The 22,781-nt window shown below is 42.4% G+C and overlaps 1 protein-coding gene across 2 annotated transcripts in view; it reads left to right on the forward strand.

Moving 5' to 3' along the window:
* LOC132783312 (dipeptidase 2-like) overlaps nucleotides 1-16,986 on the forward strand; it is a 48,914-nt gene extending 31,928 nt beyond the window's left edge. For both annotated transcript variants that reach the window (XM_067471023.1, XM_060788445.2), the window contains exons 3-11: nucleotides 1,982-2,108; nucleotides 2,224-2,353; nucleotides 5,651-5,798; nucleotides 6,482-6,551; nucleotides 10,205-10,381; nucleotides 12,121-12,208; nucleotides 13,113-13,188; nucleotides 14,145-14,280; nucleotides 16,644-16,986. In XM_067471023.1, the coding sequence (XP_067327124.1) occupies nucleotides 1,982-2,108; nucleotides 2,224-2,353; nucleotides 5,651-5,798; nucleotides 6,482-6,551; nucleotides 10,205-10,381; nucleotides 12,121-12,208; nucleotides 13,113-13,188; nucleotides 14,145-14,280; nucleotides 16,644-16,829 (1,138 nt within the window). In that variant the 3' untranslated portion in view covers nucleotides 16,830-16,986. The remainder of the gene's footprint in view (nucleotides 1-1,981; nucleotides 2,109-2,223; nucleotides 2,354-5,650; nucleotides 5,799-6,481; nucleotides 6,552-10,204; nucleotides 10,382-12,120; nucleotides 12,209-13,112; nucleotides 13,189-14,144; nucleotides 14,281-16,643) is intronic.
* Nucleotides 16,987-22,781: the final 5,795 nt, after the last annotated feature.

Raw genomic sequence — 22,781 nt, forward strand, 5'->3', positions numbered from 1 at the left:
ACCTTCCTCTTGGCACATTTCTCTCTTTCACTCCCCATTTGTGCCTCTTCAAATTCTGCAGCACTGCTGGTCACAGCTGACCTCTGGCAGGAGCGCTCAACGGCCAGGGCTTCCCAGTTCTTGGTGTCTATGCCAGAGATTTTAAGGTTGGCTTTGAGCCCATCTTTAAATCTCTTTTCCTGCCCCCCAACATTCCGTTCTCTGTTCTTGAGTTTGGAGTAGAGCAACTGCTTTGGGAGACGGTGGTCGGGCATCCGGTCAACATGGCCGGTCCAGCGGAGTTGATGGAGGAGGAGCATTGCTTCAATGCTGGTGGTCTTTGCTCCTTCCAGCATGCTGACATTTGTCGACTTGTCTTCCCAAGGGATTTGCATGATTTTCCGGAGGCAGCGCTAATGGAATTGTTCCAGGAGTTGCATGTGACGTCTGTAGACAGTCCACGTTTCGCAGGCATATAGTCCTCTTACCACCTGTTAGGAATTGCAAAATATATGGAGCGAGGTGAAATTTAGACTAGGACTGTAGATGGCAAACGTTTAACACTAAAACATGAAGTTCCTGATTGAAGAAAACACTCACCAGGTGAAGACAGCTACAGAGTTTTATTAGCAATTCTGCCAGAAAGTGTGCAAGTACTGCTGATATTAAAATGTACAAGCATACATGGAATACTGATGAGGTTTTATACATTTGACAGCTATTCAAACTTCCTACTCTGCCCACTCCCCTTCCTGATGTAGATGCATCCTTAGACAGGCATGTGATGTAACGTAAAATAAACTACGTGTAGTTCACGTTTGTTCAGCCCACACACTGCCTTGCCAAAGAAAGAAAATATGCTAGGCAGATGAACAGTAAGGAACAAGTAGTTTAATCTTCATAGTTCATATGTACAATGTGATCAGTTGCATCAACTCACATAATGTCCTTTTATGAGAGACTAGCCATCCCCTGCCACACATTGCTGTGGCCCAGTCTGTGTATATGTTTTGTGTATGTATGTATATATGTGTGTGTTCGGGTGTGTGTGTGTGTGTTTTTGCATATATTTGTGTGGTTTTGTGCATGCATTGTAAATTTTTTGGCATTTTAAGTCTCTCCTGTTGTGTTTTTCAGTGTTTTAATGAGTGATAGTCACTCGTTGGCCTAATAATGTTGGAGTTCAGCCTGTGATTGTGTTTCAAGATCCTTTAGATGTGGGGGATAATGACACTGAGGGTCAAGATGGCAATGGTCTGGTCAATGATATTAATGCAGAGAATGACATAGGGACACCAGTTAAAAGTGTAGTTTCCCGTGAGAATGTTCATATAGGGTATAGGGATGATAGTTTACTCCCTGACCCAGAGAGTTCCCAGGATTTGGGGTTTGAAAACAACTTGGCACCTGGAGAAACTAATGAGCAGATAGATAGTGAGCAAATAGACAGACGGCTGGAAATTAGCCAAAACAAACAGCTCAGCCAAGGCCTTCGCCGGTCGACAAGGCTTCAAGAGATAACGGGGAGAGGCAATCAAGGTAAACAAAACCAGTTTCTGGGTGCTGGGAATAGCCAAAGGAGGGATATAAAGTTCCTTCAGCAGCTCATGAAGTGAGAGCACACTCCAAACTCTCTTTCTTCTTCTCTCTGTGCACTTGCATAGCTCAAGCCTGAACAAAAATATAACAGTATCCAAAAGTGCCAGGCTCAGCCTGCTCCTCGAGCATTGCCCAATCAATCAGCTTCATGCATTTTATTTTACAGTTGACACATACACAGAGAGGTTCCTTTGCATGTTCCAACAAGGCAGCCAGGCCATGCTGGGATAAGGGAGACGCATCACAACTCCTGAGAAAAATGCATTTGTTGCATTGTATGCATTTGGACAAAGGACTCATGATATGTCCTCATTCTTCTCCTCCCACAATCAGAACAGTAGGTGGACATGTCTCCTCAAGAGAGCCATCAAAGTTGTCAATATCCTGTCTTTTTATCGTTTAGACACAACGACTTGCCACTGAAGCTGAGATGGAGGTACCAAAACAAGCTGAGCAACATTAACCTGAGGACACTCGACACCACAGCCACCAACATCAGGAAGCTCAAGGCTGGCCATGTTGGTGTTCAGGTAGGTGACCAACTGGTCCCAAAGCCATCTACCCATCTCTATTTCTAGATATTCCCTGCAAATGTATGTCCAAGTGAGATCCAGTGTTTGAAATTACTTTCGTCCACCTTTCCAGTTTTGGTCAGTGTACGTTCTCTGCGGCGCACAGAACAAAGATGCTGTGCGCTTAACGCTGGAGCAGATTGATGTTGTCAAGCGGATGTGCGGAGCCTATGAAGAATTTGAATTTGTGACATCTTCTCAAGGTAACCCTCCTTTCAACAATAAAGGCTGGATGAGGAAGTACAACCCCTTGCCCCTGGATTCAATATCCATAGTTTCTCTTACCCACACTCCAAAAATTATTTCTCCTCCTCCCAAAAGTCTCTGTGTTCTCCAAAAAAGGTGATATAAGTACCTTCTGGAAAGACTCTGATCGCATGTTGGAAATGGACCCACAATGGCAGCTCTTGGGAGGAAAGTTGTGTTAGATAGGAATGCATTGTCTGTAACTCCGTTATGCATTACTGTTTGGAAAATACAGTTCTAATGGACATGCAGAATCATAGAATCAAAGAGTTGGAAGAGACCTCATGGGCCATCCAGTCCAACCCGATGGCCCATGAGGACTACATGTGTATGTAGTCATACACACTCCAGTAAAAGTTGAAGCAAATGGTGATGTAGAAATGGAGGGACAGGAGAAGAAGTTGAGTCATGACCATGTCATTCACTGTTGTCCCTGTCTGATGATGATAAGCTGTGAGTATGTAAGTAAGTAGCAGACATGTGCACTACCATGCGTCTCTTGCCATGATGATCTTTTGCCATGTGTCTCTTGCCATAATCATCGCTACTCTCTGTATTGTTGCTGATAGTTGCTATGAGTATATCTCTGTATATACTATCTACACACACACGCATATATATGTATAGCAGAACAGATGATATACTCTCTCTCTCTATATATATATATATCTATATATATAAAAATGCTTGTGTCGTCATTAGTACCCTAAAAACAAAAAAACTAGAGGGCCAAACGACCCCAAATTTGGCTACAACATGTCTCACAATGCAAGGTGTCATGATTCGTACCTTTGTAGGCCGAAGGCGAAGCCTAGAAGTCAGTAAGCCGGCCTCCATGTTGGTAAGGTAGTGCAGGGAGGGGGACATCTTAGGAGAGGCAGATCAGCAGAGGGGAGGAGCTCAACTATCCCAGGATTGGCTAGGACAGATGGGAGAAGCTGGAGCTGTGAGTGTAAATAGGCAGGCAGCTTCTGACAGAGAGGAGAGATTGGATTTTGATTTGAAGGGAGCGGGTGCATTTCTTGTGAGCTCAAGTTTTCCTGTGAGAGATTGTTTGGAGGCAGGTGTGTCTATAGAGATTGGCCGGGAGGATCAAGATAGCCACCTGTGAATGTTAGAACACAAGTTGTTTTTACTCTCTAAGAGACAGGGTATTCTAGGGAGACTAGATACTCTGGGGACAGCCAGGATTGGCTTGTCAGAGGGAACTTGCTCACATTAAAGAAAAGAAACCCAGTTAAGGAAACCATCAAGCTTGTTAAGACTCAGAAACCATTTAAGAAAATTGTGCTTTGATAACCAAATACGCTTGTGTACCTCAAAGAAGAATTTGGTTGTTTATCCAATATATAAATAAACTTTGTTCTAGTTCAACTTTCAATAGAGCGTCAGCATTGATTCATTCCATAAGATCTGTTCCAGTAAATTTTAACATCTTTTTACCTCAGACATTTTAAAGGGAGGGGCTAACAGCAGGAGCTCACACCACTCCCCGGATTCGAACCTGCGACATTTCGGTCAGCAAGTTTAGCATTATTATTATTATTATTATTATTATTACTAGCCGTCCCCTGCCACGCCTTGCTGTGGCCCACATGACTGTTCTGTGTGGGATGTTTGGCACAATTCTATCGTTGGTGGGGTTCAGAATGCTCTGTGATTGTAGGTGAACTATAAATCCCAGCAACTACAACTCCCAAATGTCAAGATTCTATTTCCCCCAAACTCCACCAGTGTTCACATTTGGGCATATTAAGCATTTGTGCCAAGTTTGGTCCAGATCCATCATTGTTTGAATCCACAGTGCTCTCTGGATGTAGGTGAACTACAACTCCAAAATCAAAGGACACTGTCCACCAAACCCTCCCAGTATTTTCTGTTGATCATGGGAGAACTGAGCTCCAAGTTTGGTTCAATTCCATCGTTGATGAGGTTCATATTGTAGGTGAACTATAAATCCCAGCAACTACAACTCCCAAACGACAAAATCAATTTTTTGAGTGAAGGACATACATTAGGTTATTAGGTGTCTTGTGTCCAAATTCGTCCAGTGGTTTTTGAGTTCTGTTAATCCCACAAACGAACATTACATTTTTATTTATTTATTTATGTTGTTGTTGTTGTTGTTGTTGTTGTTCATTCGTTCAGTCGTCTCCGACTCTTCGTGACCTCATGGACCAGCCCACGCCAGAGCTCTCTGTTGGCTGTCACCACCCCCAGCTCCTTCAAGGTCAGTCCAGTCACTTCAAGGATGCCATCCATCCATCTTGCCCTTGGTCGGCCCCTCTTCCTTTTGCCTTCCACTTTCCCCAGCATCATTCCCTTCTCCAGGCTTTGCTGTCTCCTCATGATGTGGCCAAAGTACTTCAACTTTGTCTCTAGTATCCTTCCTTCCAGTGAGCAGTCAGGCTTTATTTCCTGGAGGATGGACTGGTTGGATCTTCTCGCAGTCCAAGGCACTCTCAGCACTTTCCTCCAACACCACAGCTCAAAAGCATCTCTCTTCCTTCGCTCAGCCTTCCCTAAGGTCCAGCTCTCACATCCGTAGGTGACTACAGGGAATACCATGGCTTTGACTAGGCAATGGATCTTTGTTGCCAGTCTGATGTCTCTACTCTTCACTATTTTATCGAGACTGGGCATTGCTCTCCTCCCAAGAAGGAAGCGTCTTCTGATTTCCTGGCCACAGTCTGTGTCTGCAGTCATCTTTGCACCTAGAAATACAAAGTCTGTCACGGCCTCCACATTTTCTCCCTCTATTTCCCAGTTGTCAATCATTCTTGTTGCCATAATCTTGGTTTTTTTGATGTTTAGCTGCAACCCAGCTTTTGCGCTTTCTTCTTTCACCTTGATTAGAAGGCTCCTCAGCTCCTCCTCGCTTTCGGCCATCAGAGTGGTGTCATCTGCATATCTGAGGTTGTGAATGTTTCTTCCAGCAATTTTCACCCCAGCTTTGCATTCCTCAAGCCCCGCACATCCTCGCATGATGTGTTCTGCATACAAGTTAAAAAGGTTGGGTGAGAGGATGCAGCCTTGCCGGACGCCTTTCCCAATCTGGAACCAGTCTGTTGTTCCGTGGTCAGTTCTGACTGTTGCTCCTTGGTCCTTGTACAGATTCCTCAGGAGAGAGACAAGGTTGCTTGGTATTTTTATTTATATAGATTATTATTATTATTATTATTAATACAATCGGTCCAGTGTGCAGCATAACCTGCCCATTTTATTTTCAATCTTTCTTTTTGTTTATAATCCAGGCATTGCTGATATGGACAGTGAAAAGATAGCATGTCTCATAGGCATCGAAGGAGGGCACTCCATTGACAGCAGCCTTGCGACTCTGAGAATGTTTTACGACCTGGGCGTTCGGTACATGACACTGACGCACACCTGCAACACTCCCTGGTAATCCAGAATGAAGATGATGTTCATTTAATTCTGCCTTCTTCCCAATAATTGGAATGATACATTAAACAGCCAATGATATATTAAATCAATACAGGTGACAAAGTCCAGGGACAGCCAGAAATCACAGATACAGCATAAGTTCACAATCCAAAAGGTATAACTAGTAAAGCTTGAACAGGAGTACATGAACAGGAACATAGAAAACTTCCAGGTACCTTCTGCTATATATGAAACATAGGGCATAAAACCTTGATTGTACACACTATCTAAAATGGGAAGGGTCCTTGTTGTTGTTAGTGTCTTGGCAAATTGACCAAAGCTTAACCCTTATTATCCAGTCTGGTGTCCTTGTCCTTAGCAAAACTATAAGTTACTATCTTTTATGGGGGTGTGGGGCAGGGGTCATGTTCGACTTCAATCTTAGTCCTTATCTATATAATCAGCTCTGAACAATTCTGGCTGCCTAGAAATGCTATAAATGACTGTCCATCGCCCTTAGCGTTGTGGAGGAAGGTGGAACAAAAGTGCAACAAAAGGTTCTCTTCTGAACATTATGACGTGTCCACCTTCGTATAATCTTGTCTGGCTTTAAGAGTTGGGATATTTCCATGACAGGCATATGGTTCTTTTTAAGTATTGCTCACTGGAATAATGTATCCTGGACTTTTGTCTCGCTCCAGGGCCGAAACATCATCAAAGCAACTCCACAATTTTTATCCTTCCACTCGGGGCTTGAGCAGCTTTGGCAAAGTAAGAGCAATTTGTGTGTGACAATTAGCTAATGACTTCATTATAGCTGCCTGAGAGCTCTATTACAAAGGCAGCTCTTACAGGGGAAAATTATGGGTCTGTTTGGATTTGTTTTCCTGTCTTGCTGAGATGTCTCCATTAACACTTGATTCCCAAAATGCTAAATTGCAGTTATTATCTCTAGTTTTACATTTGATAAAAACTCTCTGCTTCCAGAACTGTGTGTAGTTCCAACCTTTTCAAGGTTTCTTTCAGTGCCGGTTGCTTATACGTGTGACTGCTGTGGGTTCCTGTAATAGGAGAAAAACAGGATATTTGTGTGTGCGTATATTTCCATGATGACATGATGGCAACAGTCTTGGACAGCAATGGTTCCCAAAGTGACCCATTTGAGGTGGAATCAGGTGTCAAACAGGGATGTGTTATTGCCCCAACCTTATTTTTCCATCTTCATCGCTATGATACTTCATCTTGTTGATGGGAAGCTTCCCACCGGAGTGGAAATCCTCTATCCGACAGATGGCAAGCTATTTAACCTAAGCAGACTGAAAGCCAAAACCAAGGTTACAACAACATCTGTTATAGAACTCCAGTATGCTGATGACAACGTCATCTGTGCGCATTCATAAGAAAACCTACAAGCCACTCTAAACACCTTCGCAGAAGCATACGAGAAGCTCGGCCTGTCATTGAACATCGAGAAAACCAAAGTGCTCTTCCATCAGTCACCAGCCAATCCCTTTCCAGTGCCAGAGATGTTAATGGTGTAACATTAGAAAATGTTGACGATTTCCGGTACCTTGGCAGCCCCCTCTCCACAAAAGTCAACATTGACACTGAAATACAACACCGCCTGAGCTCTGCGAGTGCAGCATTTTTTGGAATGAAGCACAGAGTGTTTGAGGACCGGGACATCCGTAGGGATACCAAGGTGCTTGTTTATAAAGCTATTGTCCTCCCAACTTTGCTATATGGCTGCGAGATGTGGACTGTCTACAGACGTCACATGCAACTCCTGGAATGATTCCATCTGCGCTGCCTCCAGAAAATCCTGCAAATCTCTTGGGAAGAAAAGCGGACAAATGTCAGTGTGCTGGAAGAAGCAAAGACCACCAGCATTGAAGCGATGGTCCTCCGCCATCAACTCCGCTGGACTGGCCATGTTGTCCGGATGTCTGACCACAGTCTTCCAAAGCAATTGCTATACTCCGAACTCAAGAACGGAAAATGGAATGTTGGAGGACAGGAAAAGAGATTTAAAGATGGGCTCAAAGCCAACATAGACACTGAACTGGGAAGCCCTGGGCCTTGAGTGCTCCAGCTGGAGGCCAGCTGTGACCAGCAGTGCTGTAGAATTTGAAGAGGCATAAATGGAGGGCGAAAGAAAGAAACGTGCCAAGAGAAAGGTGCGTCAAGCCAACCCCGATCGGGACTGCCTTCCACCTGGAAACTGATGGGAGAAGATGCAGATCAAGAATAAGGCTCCACAGTCACCTACTGACCCACCGCCAGTACACCGATCTTGGAAGACAATCCTACTTGGACTATGAGGGATCACCTAAGTGAAAAATGCTTTACTTCAGCAAACACAAGAGGACAGCACACGCAATTGAACAATGTAAAAGACAGTAAGGAAGTCTTAATGAAGACACAATACTCAAGTCTCTGATAAAGTCCAAAATAAACAGCAGTCTTACATCAGACAATGGGCAATGATCACTAAATCCTTAAAAGCAGACTCGAAGCAGGTACAATTGGAGCAAAGGCATAAGCATCAGAGTCGTTTGTTACCAGCGAAAGCTAACTGCTCCTGCTTCTGATTTATAGCCCTGAATTCCCCACACAGGAGGTGCTAGGGCAACTCCCAATTAGCTCAGCGTTTCTAGCAGCTGTTCTAGCTGAACGCCATCTCTGCTCTGTTTCCTTTCGCTTTTCTAGAAATGTGGGCACTTGCATGACTCGTCCTCTCATTCCAATTTCCCCTCAAATTCCTGAACACTTTCCTGCTTCCCTTCCTCTTCTGAAGATGAGGAATCCCTAACTGTAGAGCTGGGAATGCAGAAAGACATTTGCAGATTGTTGGGCAGTTATCATTCATTTTCATGTGGTGGGTTGAAATGCTCCAGATTGCATGTTTTTTATTGTTGTAATGCTTGGAAGCCATTCCAGAAAGCATACATGAATGCAAAGCCTAATATAAAATGTATTCATTCATACATATTCTTTTCAAGAAAATGTGTTTTAAAATGTTATTTATTTATTTAAGACATTTATATTCCGCCCTTCTCATTCCGAAGGGGACACGGGGCGGAGCACAGCATATATACGGCAAACATTCAATGCCGGGACAAGAATTCATTATATGCATACATAAACATTAAAAAACAATTTGTCTCAATATTAAAATACACTGTTTGAAACCGTCTTGATCATCTGTGTCTAATCTAATTGGCCTGGGAAGGTTTCCTATTGTTGCTTTATTGTACTGTCCTGAACACTTGGTCCCACAGCCAAGTTATTACCATCCTTTTGAAGGACAGGAGAGAGGGGGCCGATCTGATCTCACCAGGAAATATCTCTTAGTATTATTGTTTGTTAATGTTAAAGGTGACAGTTTCCTCGTAATAATTAGAAAGAAAGAAAAATAGCCTTCACTTTTGGTCCCAGTAAAAACTCCATTGTAATTCATGCAATAACTTCATAGTGGTCTTCAAATTAGTGGAGTTTTCAGTCTTAGTGGAGTCATTGTATAGGCATTTGTTATACCTTTCCTGCCACCTTGTGTCCAGAATGGTGAATTGTATTGTCGAAGGCTTTCATGGCTGGAATCACTAGGTTCTTGTGGATTTTTTCGGGCTCTAGGGCCATGTTCTAGAGGCATTTCTCCTGACGTTTCGCCTGCATCTATGGCAAGCATCCTCAGAGGTAGTGAGGTCACTACTAGGGCTGTCCAAACACGGAAAAAATTGTTTCTAAACTCGATTCGTTTTTAGGGGTTTTTTGCGTTTTGTTATTTAAAAGAATTCCGAAATTTTCCTTTAAAAAAGTTCGATATTTACGAAATTTCGGAAATTAAAAAGCCAATTACGAAACAATTACGAATCGATTACGAATCGATTCGTTAATGGCGGCCGCGATCGCGCAATACGCTAAAAAAACTTCTGAAGGTTCCCTCTCCCTCTGTTGTTGACTGTTGGTGTGATAATTATATTTTTTTTCACTGAGAAAACAAACAGCAACCCTAAAACTTGCACCAGACATGCGGAAATAATAACGAAACATTTACAAATCAATAACGAATCAATAACGGATCAATAACGAATCAATTCCGAAACAATTACGAAACGAATTGGAAAAATTCGTTTCGTTTTTTAGTTGCTCCTGAATGGTTCAATATCGCTTCGTTATCAAAAAAATAACGAATTTTTAACGAATTACGAAATTACGAAATGAAACCGCCCAGCCCTAGTCACTACCTCTGAGGATGCTTGCCATAGATGCAGGCGAAACGTCAGGAGAAATGCCTCTAGAACATGGCCCTATAGCCCGAAAAAACCCACAAGAACCTGGTGAATTGTATGTTTTGAGTTATCCATAAAAAAGTTACAAAAAAAGAACAAGGGATGGCAACGTCTCTCTTTTTTTAATGCCAGGAGGTGGTGAAGGAGATGAACCGACTCGGGATGATGATCGACTTATCCCACACATCGGACAGAACAGCAAGGGACGCTCTCAAATTCTCCAAAGCCCCGGTCATTTTTAGCCACTCTTCAGCCTTCTCCGTTTGCAACCATTCAAGGAATGTTCCAGACGATCTTCTGGAAGATCTGGTGAGTGAAGCACATCTTTCTGGGCTGCCAAAATTATGTGCTTGTCACACCTCAGAGTAGATTCACCTTGCTGAAAAGCACCAAACTGCACAGCCAGAAGTCTTTATGGTTTATTAAAAATAAAAGGTAAAAATTCTTAAAAGCAAAAGGTAATGTTGCAAAAGATGAATATAGAAAAGCACTTTGAAGATTAATCCAAAAAGGCACCAGCAAAACAAAAACCCAAGAGAACATGACAAAGTCCTGAAACCATGAACACAAGAATGCAAGATAATCCATGCAAGCAAAGGCAAGCTACTTGGTAAAACGCAAAATTGCTTTGACAAAGATTTGGTCTCAAACACACAGCTTAATACCCTTTGCAAAACATGAAGACGTTTCTCTGGCCTCTGGCCTCCTTCTTGTTAGCTATTCTCACACTCCTTCGAACTTTGAATTCCAAATGGTCAGCCCAATCTAAGGTTCCCATTTCATCAAGGTCAGTCTGTTCGTTAGTGTCAGCCTGTTTCCCTGCTTGCTCATAATCATTATCAGGCTGAGAACTGTCTTCCTTCTCTGAGTCAAACTACACCTGCACCTGGCTATTTTCAGTATCAACACTTTTATTCCTTGGTGTGGGAAACTGCACTTCTTCACTGTCTATATCAGGGACATCTATAACAGGGACATTTTGAACCAGACTGTGAACCTGAGTCCCATCATCCTCATCAGAGACACTCTGTGATTCCAGCTGAGTCACAACATTCCTGCACAGAAAACTTAAACATGTAACTGTTGCCAAAACTCCCAGGCTCAGCTATCTTCTGGATGTGCTTTACATTTTTCAGTTAACACACTTACCAACTGTTTTTTACATGCTCTAACAAACTTGGCACACAGATCCTTCATTATCTAACTTAAAATAATTTAGGAGTTTGATTTTTTTTTAAAAAAAAACCCCTTTCACACCCAGAAAAGAGGGAAAGAAAAGGAACAAGGCAGATTGGCTGTGGATAGGTGAAGTGGCCCTATCATGAGACTGAGAAATAAAGGGAGTGGATTGGTCATTGCTGGGTGACATGTGTATGATGGGAAGGAAGGAAGGAAGGAAGGAAGGAAGGAAAAAGATGGTAAAGAAGGGAGGGAAATTGATAAGGACAAAGGAGGGAAGGAAGATAAAGGTTTGGGGATTGAATAGAAGTAAAGAAAAAGAGAAAGGAAGTGAAAAAAGAAGGAATGAAAGAAGTGAGAGAAGAGTAGTGACAGAGAAAAAGGAAGGAAGGAAGGAAGGAAGGAAGGAAGGAAGGAAGGAATGAAGGAAGGAAGGAAGGAAGGAAAAAGAAGGTAAAGAAGGGAGGGAAATGGATAAGGAAAAAGGAGGGAAGAAAGATAAAGGTTTGGGGATTGAATAGAAGTAAAGAAAAGAAAGAGAAAGGAAGTGAAAAAAGAAGGAATGAAAGAAGTGAGGGAAGAGTAGTGACAGAGAAAGAGAAAAAGGAAGGAAGGAAGGAAAAGAGAAGGAAGTGTATGAGGCAAAGCAAGGGAAGAAGAAAATAGAGACGGAGAAGGTGTACGAGTGAAACAGAAGGAGGAAAGCAAGAGCCATGAAGAGAGCCTGCCAATGACACCTGGGCAACATCAGGTATATGTCTGCTAGTAATAATATAAAGAGTTACATGATGTCAAGCCAGAGTCCTGTACCATGGTTGATGTTACATAACTTTATGTACGCATCTTTATTTGGTTATTCTTTATTTTAGAAAAACAACCATGGGATCATAATGGTGACCTTCCCAACCAAGTTTTTAGCCTGTGATAACCAACCAGTTAACGTTTCTACAGTTGCAGGTTTGTATCACAATTTTTGAACATAATATTATTTATTTATTTATTTATTTATTTATTTATTTATTTGCAGTATTTATATACCACTTTTCTCACCCCGAGGGGGACTCAAAGAGGTTTACAGATAGATAGAGACAAAAATTCAATGCCTTACAACTACAATAGTAAAACCACACTTTAAACATAAATCATATTAAAAACAGTACATCACCAAATATCAAAACAGTTACTAAAACTATAAAACAATCTCATCAGTCGAGTCGCCATTCCAGTCCTTGTCCCACTAAAAGCTGCATACATCTATTGTCTGAAGGCCTGGATCCCAGAACCATGATTTTAATTTTTTTTCTAAAGGTCAGGAGCGAGGGAGCAGATCTTACTTCCTTTAGTAGTGTGTTCCATAGGTGGGGGGCCACAGCTGAGAAGGCCCTGCTCCTTGTCCCCACCAGCGCTGTTGACAAGAGCAAGAGCAGGGCCTCCCCGGATTGTGAATCCTATTGTTTAACTATACTGACCATTTGTAATTGTCTAGGAGATTAAAAAAATGAAAATTCTTCATTACACGGATGACACTATGTAACACAATTTTTGTTCCTAGGTGGTAAATGTCATTTTATAATGGGTTCTATCAGAAAAAACATGGGGAGGGGGAAAGGTTTATTAAACTACAAAAACTTGCAGGAGGGACATCCTGCAGTCCATTTTGTTCTAGTTTTTCAAAGAATATCTCATAATCCATAGATGTGGGCACAACATCAGGAGAGAATGCTTCTAGAACATGGCAACTCAGCCCAGAAAACTCACAGCAACCCATTTTAGTCTTCTCTGCGAAAGAGTACTGGGGCTTCTATAAATTGATGTTATCTCATTTTCTTTCTCTCGTTTTTTCTTTTTGAGAAAAAAATAGATCACTTGGACTACATAAAGAAGGTTGCAGGCCCAACTTCAATAGGAATTGGTGGTGACTATGATGGAGAAGCTAAGTTAGTAAACTTCTTTTCTCCCTGTTTGCTACACGTCTGCTATTTACTTAGATGTAGTTTTATGGAATGGGAGATGTAGTTTTGTGGAATGGGAGTTGTAGTTTTATGGAATGGGAATTGTAGTTTTGTGGAATTGGAGTTGCAGTTTTATAGAATCGGAGGTAGTTTTATGGAATGGGAGATGTAGTTTTGTGGAATGATGGCTGTAGTTTTATAGAATGGAAGTTGCAGTTTTGTGGAATGAGAGCTGTCGTTTTATGGAATGGGTGTTGTAGCTTTATGAATTGGGTGTTGTAGTTTTATGGAATGAGAGTTGTAGCTTTATAAAATGGGGGTTGTAGCTTTATGGAATGGGAGTTGTAGTTTTATGGAATGAGAATTGCAGCTTTATGGAATGGGAGTTGTAGTATTATGGAATGGAAGTTGTAATTTTATGGAACGGGAGATGTAGTTTTATGGAATGGGAGACATAGTTTTATGGATTGGGAGTTGTATCTTTATGGAATGCGAGTTGTAGTTTTATGGAATGGGAGATGTAATTTTATGGGATGGGAGTTGCATAGTTGCTTTATGGAATGGGAGTTGTTTTATGGAATGAGAGTTATAGTTCTATGGAATGGCAGTTGTAGTTTCATGGAATGGGGGTTGTAATTTTATGGAATGGGAGCTGTAGTTTCATGGAATGGGAGTTGTAGTTTTATGGAATGGAAGCTGTAGTTTTATGGAATAGGAGTTGTATTTTTATCGAATGGCAGTTGTAATTTCATGGAATGGGAGTTATAGTTCTACAAGGCCTTTAGCCTCCTTGGTCAAAGAGTGCTTGTGCCTCGCCAAGTGACAACTCCAAGGATTTCATGGCACTTAAAGTGGCATCAAACCAGATTAACTCTATAATATGGATGCACCCTGTGACAAGCTCCCCAAAAGCATTGCAATAGGCTTCCCTTTCTTCGCAGATTTCCAGTGGGTTTGGAGGACGTTTCCAAATACCCGGTTTTGATCGAGGAACTGCTCAGGAGGAACTGGACGGAGCTGGAACTGAAAGCCGTTTTGCGGGAGAACTTCCTCCGCGTTTTCCAGGAAGTTGAAAAGGTAAGGTTGAGACCAGGTGATGAGCCGTGAAAGATTTTGTTTTCTTAAAGAGAGGAAGATGGAGAGATGCAAAACAAACCACAAAACAACCAAATCGTCCTTTGAAAAGAGACATCACATATATCTTTGAATTTGATAGTGAGGCATAAACACACGTCTCTCGGGGTGCATCTATACTACAGAATTAAAGCAGTTTGAACCCACTTTAACTGCCATGACTCAATGCTGTAGAATTTTACAAGGCCCTTAGCCATCTCTGTCCAAAACCGCAGGGTGTTTGTTTTTTGTCCTGTTCTTTAATATGCTTTCAAGGCTGGTTTGCTTCCAACACAGTTGGACGCCACAACTTCAAGCCGCTGGCGAAAACAACAATTTGTATTCCAGCAATTTCCCAAATTCCCCATCAATTACAGAGAAAGGGGAGAGTAATTTCCCTTCCTGCCAAAAGAAAACCCCTTTGGGAAAGCCACTCACAACAACCACAACAGCTTGCCCCTCAGCCAAGCGCAAAAGCCAAATCCGATGCATTTGGATGGTTTTCTAGACATACAACATATATAGACAGACACAGAGGCAATGTAATATTCCAGCTTTCCATCTTCGTGAGGATATGCTCGATTCCAGCCACAAGGGGAGCTGTCACTTCACCATCCACTTGTGACACAGAGTCCTTGATGGAGTACCTTCCTCATTCTTACACATGCTGCTGGAAGATTTTATGGTGTCGTAAATTAGTTAAATTAGCCTCCTTGGAATCAAATGCAATGGACCGAGCTGTGGCGCAGCTAGTTAGTAGCCAGCTGCATTACATCACTACTGACCGAGAGGTCATGAGTTCGAAGCCAGCCTGGGCCAGAGTAAGCTCCTCACCATTAATAGTCTAGTTTGCTGTTGACCTATGCAGCCCAAAAGACAGTTGCATCTGGCAAGAAGGAAATTCAGGTACTGCTTTATGCAGGGAAGCTAATTTAACTACCGTATATACTCGAGTATAAGCCAACCCAAATATAAGCCAAGGCACCTAATTTTACCACAAAAACTGAGAAAACAGATTGACTCGAATATAAGCTGAGGGTGAGAAATGCAGAGGCTACTGGTAAATTGCAAAATAAAAATAAATACCAATTAAATTATATTCGTTAAAGAATCAGTAAGTTATATATTTTTGAATATTTACAAAAAATGGTAATTTAAGACTGTCCAACTCTAATTAAATGATTATTTACCTTCTTCAATGTAAATGTGCTTACATTTCAATGTACATATCCTTCCAATAATAATAAAGAGAGTAACATAATAAATGTAATAATAACAATAATAATAAAAAGATTGAAATAATGGATATAGCAACAATTATACAGTAAAATAATAAAAGTATAATAGAGTGAAATGATAAATGTAATAATAATAAATAGAATAAAATAAATGAAATAATAATAATAATAATAAACTTTTTCAGCCTAAAATATGCTAATCAAGGTGGCCAATTGCAACATTCATCCCTACCTCAAACAGACAAGTTTTTTTTTCTCCCAATCTGGACATTCCACAGATACGAGCTTTCTGAACCTGAGCTTTCTGAACCTGAGTTTCCTCAGGACGAGGAGGATGATGGGTTACAGATTTCTGTTCCAGTCAGTGAGTCAAATGTGCCAGTGTTGATTCTGAAGAAGAGACGGCATTTCTGTTCCCTGGAGAAATGAATGTGTTTTCAGATAAAGATAGTGAAACTTCGGAGCTCCAGTTGGAGGCTCCTTCTGGGAGCACCGGGCCTCTTGTTTCCCAGAGTGACGAGGCCCAGCTGGGCAAAGGTAATGAGCTAACCGGCCTTGAAGTTAGTAGTGGAGATTTGATTAGAGAGGAGCGGTTGCAATTAAGAGTTCGAAGAAGCGCACACCTTGCCAACAAGCGTGAAGCTAGAGGTCAACGTAATGCTTTCATGTTGGGAAAACTTATTTAATGATTTGATCGAAGGGCATTCTTTGTCAGTCCAATGTTGCTTTTACCCTGTTAACTTCTGCGGAATTACCTTGGCTTTTGCGGAAAGCTTCTGGCTTTTTGGAACTTTGATTTTGGATCCTGTTTTTGGAGACTTTGTCTTGCTGCCATGGACTTTTGTTTAACCAATGCTAACGGACTCTGCTTCATATTATTTGCCTTTGGAACCTGGGAACTTTGCCTTTGCATTTAAGACTGTATTGCTCATTGAACTTTACTTCTTTATTTCCCTGTTTTGATTTTGCCTTTTTCCAATAAACTACAAAATCTACAACCTTGGTGTGAGGTGGTGTCTTGGGCAAGGTGAATCTATCCTGAGTTGCGACAATATGTTTGCTGATGTAGATCTCATTTCGATCTTATAGGTGCGGAATGCGAGTCTGTCCATGAATGCAAGTGAAGTGGAAATCGCTCCGGGAGAAGTCCGGCACCCCTGCCGCTTAGACCTGGTTCCCCCAAGGCCCCGGAGCATCCCTTCTAATGGATTACCTTTGAGAGGGCAACTGAGTAACGTCATGGTCATGGCTGCCATGTATGTCATGCTACACTGAAACTATCTCAGGAAAGAGAACATACATTGGTTCCTGGATGGAGGCCAGTTTGTTCAGAAGCTCCAAATGCAATGTAACCAGATGGCCCAGGAAGTGGAACTTGATCTGCAACCTCCGTCTCAATGTTTACCTTTAGTAAAATCATGGGAAACTCGTGCATGATGCACATGGATCAGCAACAGCACAACCCTACGTGGATACAAGTTCCATTCAGTTCAAAGACTGAATTTAAGTTCTAATACATTATTGAGGATTGCACATCTGTAGGGTTGGGGACCAAGGCCCCCTCTAGTCTGCCATATAAAAGCCAGATTATCTGTTTCTAACTGGATTATAGGGCAGTATAAACTAATATAATCCAGTTCAAAGCAGATAATGTGGATTATATGCTTTGATAATCTGTATTATCAGATTATCCAGATTAACAAAGCAGATAATACACACTGCCATATAATCCAGATTATCAAAGCAGATAATCCACATTATCTGCTTTGAACTGGATTATATGGCAGTGTGGATTATCTGCTTTGTTAATCTGGATTACATGGCAGTGTAGATGGGGTCCTGAGTCTACATTGCCATATAATCCAGTTCAAAGCAGATAATGTGGATTATCTGCTTTGATAATCTGGATTATATGGCAGTGTGGATTATATGCTTTGATAATCTGGATTACATGGCAGTGTGGATGGGGTCCTTAGCCTACATAGCCATATAATCTAATTCAAAGCAGATACTGTGGATTATCTGCTCTGGTAATCTGGATTATATGGCAATGTGGAGTATATGCTTTGATAATCTGGATTACATGGCAGTGTAGACAGGCCCCTGAGTCTACCCTGCCATATAATCCAGTTCAAAGCAGATGTGGATTATCTGCTTTGATAATCTGGATTATATGGCAGTGTAGACAGGGCCCTGAGTCTGCACTGCCATATAATCCCGTTCAAAGCAGATACTGTGGATTATCTGCTTTGATAATCTAAATTATATGGCAGTGTAGTTGGGGCCTGAGTCTACCCTGCTTTATAATCCAGTTCAAAATAGATAATCTGGGTTTTATATGGTAGTGTAGAAGAGGCCATAGACTTAAGGGCTCCTATCCCTTTAAGGTATATGCAGAAGAAGGAATTTCAGCAGCTGTTGCTTGTTTAGTAATGTACCTCCTTATAATCCAGTTTTGCAGCTGCTTTGAAACCACTGTAACCTCTCCCAGTTTATTTGCTCCCCTTCATGGATAACTTTTGCCTTCCTGACTGCTCTCAATTGCTGTTTGGTCTCACAGATCCTGATTTCCCTCCGAGGATATGTGCCATGGGATGGTGAGAACAACTTACCTAGTATTTTGTAGCAAACGTGAGCCAAGTGTGGCCTTCCAGAGGTTGTTGAGGTTGCAACTCTCAGCATCCCTCACCCTTCTGTGTGCCTCTTAGGGCTGATGGTGGTTGCAGTCTAACTGCAGGACCCCATTTGACCCATCTGAAAAAAAAAGTAGCACTAATACTATTTACTATTTTCTATAATATTATTTACAGCTGCAGTATGTTCCCTGTATCGGCTGGGAATACATCTCCAAACTCCATACGGATTCACAAATCTTGGATAATAACAAATAGTTTGGAAATGAAGTTCTTCATGACCTAAGTTGTGCTGGGGGAACCTAGCAAGAGGTTTTATATTGCATTCAATAACTGTCGATATTGTTTCTGCAGATAATGAATTGTCATATTTTAGTGCGGTGTTTCTCAACCTGGGGGTTGAGAAGGGGGGTTTCAGAGAGGTTTCCAAAGACCATCAGAAAGCGTATTTCTGATTGTCTGAGGAACCCCTTTGGCAGAGAAGGCTGAAGATCTCTCCGTCTGTCCTTCTCTTTCCTTTTTGGAAACAGACTGCGAATCCTCCCACTAAAAGCCCTCATCCACTGTGATCATCCGGAGTTTCGGAGTGCGATGTCATCTGTACGCGGATGATGTCCAACTCTGTCACTCCTTTCCACCTGCTACTAAGGAGGCTGTCCAGGTCCTGAACCGGTGCTTGGCCGCTGTGACGGTCTGGATGGGGGCGAACAAATTGAAATTGAATCCAGACAAGACAGAGGTACTCCTGGTCAGTCACAAGGCCGAACAGGGCATAGGGTTACAGCCTGTGTTGGATGGGGCCGGACTCCCCCTGAAGACGCAGGTTCGCAGTTTGGGTGTGATCCTGGACTCATCGCTGAGCCTGGAACCTCAGGTCTCGGCGGTGACCAGGGGAGCATTCGCACAGTTAAAGCTTGTGCGCCAGCTGCGCCCGTACCTTGGGAAGTCTGACTTGGCCATGGTAGTCCATGCTCTGGTTACATCCCGTCTAGACTATTGCAACGCTCTCTACGTGGGGTTGCCTTTGAAGACGGCTCGGAAGCTCCAGCTAGTCCAACGCTCGGCAGCCATGATACTAACAGGAGCGGAGCACAGGGAGCATACAACTCCTCTGCTGCACCAGCTCCACTGGCTGCCGATTTGCTACCGGGCTCAATTCAAAGTGCTGGCGTTGGCCTATAAAGCCCTAAATGGTTCTGGCCCAAGTTACCTATCCGAACGTATCTCTGCCTATCAGCCCGCCAGGACCCTAAGATCTTCTGGGGAGGCCCTGCTCTCTATCCCGCCTGCTTCACAGGTGCGGCTGGCGGGGACGAGAGACAGGGCCTTTTCTGTGGTGCCCCCCCCCAGTGTGGAACACCCTTCCTATGGAGGTAAGATCAGCCCCCTCGCTAATGGTGTTCCGAAGAAGATTAAAAACTTGGATGTTTGAACGGGCATTTGGTTAAACAGTGCAATGAATGTGATGATTACAGGAATGGAAATTTGGACGACGGATTGGATCACGACTCTAGTTATGAGATGCATTGTGTTGTTTATTGTTGTGTCAATATTGTATATTATGCTTTTATGGTTTTAAATTGTATATCATTGATTGATTCTTATCCTTGTTGTAAACCGAGTTGAGTCGCCTGTTGGGCTGAGAAACTGCAGTATACAAGTAAAGTAAAGTAAATAAATAAATAAATAAATTGGCTGGCCTCTCAGCCAAGGGGAGGGCTATTTCTGAGACTCCGAGCGAGGAGGGGAGAGCAGGCATGTTCGGCGCATGGCAGTGTGGTGCACATGTGCGGGAAAGGGAGAGCTTGCGAGGCTGAAGGGAGGTTCGCACCAGTGAGACCCTTCAAGGCAGGCTATTCTGTGTGGGAAGTTTGGCCCCATTCTATCATTGGTGGGATTAAAAATGCTCTTTGATTGTAGGTGAACTATAAATCCCAGCAACTACAACTCCCAAATGTCAAGGTCTATTTTCTCCAAACTCCACCAGTTTTGACATTTGGGCGTATTGAGTATTCTTGCCAAGTTTGGTCCAGATCCATCATTGTTTGAGTCCACAGTGCTCTCTGGATATAGATGAACTACAACTCCTATAAATCCCTTCAAAGATCACCAGTATTCTTTGTTGGTTATGAGGGTTCTGTGTGCCAAGTTAGTTCCAGATCCATCATTGGTGGGGTTCAGAGTGCCCTTAGATTGCAGGTGAACTATAAATCCCAGTACCTATAACTCCTATAAATTAAGGTGAATTCCCTCCAAACGTCTTTAATATGATCTGTTGCTGATCCATTCCTCTCTGCTTGCTGTGTGCCATAGAAAAGAACAAGAAAGGGTTGGTCCAGATCCATCATTGTTTGAGTCCACAGTGCTCTCTGGATGTAGGTGAACTGCAACTCCTAAACTCAAGGTCAATGCCCACCAAATCCTTCCAGTATTTTCTGTTAATCATGAGAGTTCTGTGTGCCATGTTTGGCTCAATTCCATCGTTGGAGTTCAGAATACACTTTGATTGTAGGTGAACTATAAATCCCAGCGATGACAATTCCCAAATGTCAAGTCTATTTTCCACAAACTACCAGCGTTCACATTTGGGCATATAGAGTATTTGTGCCAAGTTTGGTTCAGAGCCATAATTGTTTGAGTCCACAGTACTCTCTGGATGTAGGTGAACTACAACTTCAAAAATCAAGTTCAGTGTCCACCAAACCCTTCCAGTATTTTCTGTTGTTCATGGGCATTCTGTGTGCCAAGTTTGATTCAATTCCATCATCGGTGGAGTTCAGAATGCGCTTTGATTGTAGGTGAACTATAAATCCCAGAAACTACAACTCCCAAATGTCAAGGTCTATTTTCCCCAAACTCCACCAGTGTTCACATAGGGTACATTGAGTATTCGTGCCAAGTTTGGTCCAGATCCATCAAGCTTGTTTTCTGCTTCCTTGGAGACTAGTACGTGGAGCAATGGCTTCAAACTACAAGAGAGGAGATTCCATCTGAACATTAGGAAGAACTTCCTGACTGTGAGAGCCGTTCAGCAGTGGAACTCTCTGCCCCGGAGTGTGGTGGAGGCTCCTTCTTTGGAAGCTTTTAAGCAGAGGCTGGATGGCCATTTGTCAGGGGTGATTTGAATGCAATATTCCTGCTTCTTGGCAGGGGGTTGGACTGGATGGCCCATGAGGTCTCTTCCAACTCTTTGATTCTATGATTCTATGTTTGAATCCACAGTGCTCTCTGGATATAAGTGAACTACAGCTCCAAACTCAAGGTCAATGCCCACCAAACCCTTCCAGTATTTTCTGTTGCTCATGGGGGGTTCTGTGTGGGACATTTGGCCCAATTCTATTGTTGGTGGAGTTCAGAATTCTCCTTGATTGTAGGTGAGCTATTAATCCCAGTAACTACAACTTCCAAATGACAAAACCAATCCCTCCCCCAAACCCCACCAGTATTCAGATTTGGGCATATTGGGTATATGTGTCCAATGAATGAAAATACATCCTGTATATCAGATATTTACATGACTATTCATAACAGGAGCAAAATTGGAGTTATGAACTAGCAACAAAAATAATGTTATAGTTGGGGGTCAACACAACATGAGGAACTTGATTAAGGGCATTAGGAAGATTGAGAAGCGCTGTCTTAGAGGTTTTGTTTTCCATCTGCCTAAATAAATAGTATATTGCTAAGGGTTTTGTTGGTTAACAATGCTCTCTGCCAACAAAAGGGCTTGCCTCCAGCATTTCCTCTTTCCTCGCAGAAAATAGCAATATAAAATTAGAGGCACTAAAAGGGAAATATGAAGTTCGGGTATTGCAAGAGTCTCTGGACATGGTTCATTAAGATTTTGTAATGCAAGATTGTGCAGCTGGGTTATATCTCAGCCCATAGATATGATAGATATGAGGAGGACAAGGTCTAGTCGGGGTGGAATTTGAGTTTGGATTCTTGGGGAAATGTGCCTCGATCACACTTTGAAAACTGGATAAATGACCAGCCTTGAAGTTGCATAAATATGAGACACAACATGATTAATTGGAGCCAGATTACAGACGCATGAGTGGCTATTGAAAATGTTGCACTCCTTCCTTCATTGCAGAGGGTTTGCGAGTTTTTAGTTTGATTTTGAATTTAGTTCAGAGCACCGGAATGTTATCTTTTGAACTGTAAATTCCCAGAATCTCAATGGCCACATTCCATTGTTTGGGGAGATAGTCCAAAATGCCCTCCGACTATTCCAGTTCATAGAATCATAGAATCTAAGAGTTGGAAGAGACCTCATGGGCCATCCAGTCCAACCCCCTGCCAAGAAGCAGGAACATCGCATCCAAATAACCCCCGACAGATAGCCATCCAGCCTCTGTTTAAAAGCTTCCAAAGAAGGAGCCTCCACCACACTCTGGGGCAGAGAGTTCCACTGCTGAACAGCTCTCACAGTCAGGAAGTTCTTCCTCATGTTCAGACAGAAAACAGGTGATATCGGAGGTGACCCCCCCCCCCCAGGACTCTGTAAAAGATGGTTCAAAACCAAGGAATTTGTAGTTTGACCAAGGACACCAGGTTGGAATGATCCCATAATCCCCTATCTCTCCCCTCT

Source organism: Anolis sagrei, chromosome 8 (assembly GCF_037176765.1).
Source record: "Anolis sagrei isolate rAnoSag1 chromosome 8, rAnoSag1.mat, whole genome shotgun sequence".
In the NCBI taxonomy this organism is placed as follows: Eukaryota; Metazoa; Chordata; class Lepidosauria; order Squamata; family Dactyloidae; genus Anolis; species Anolis sagrei.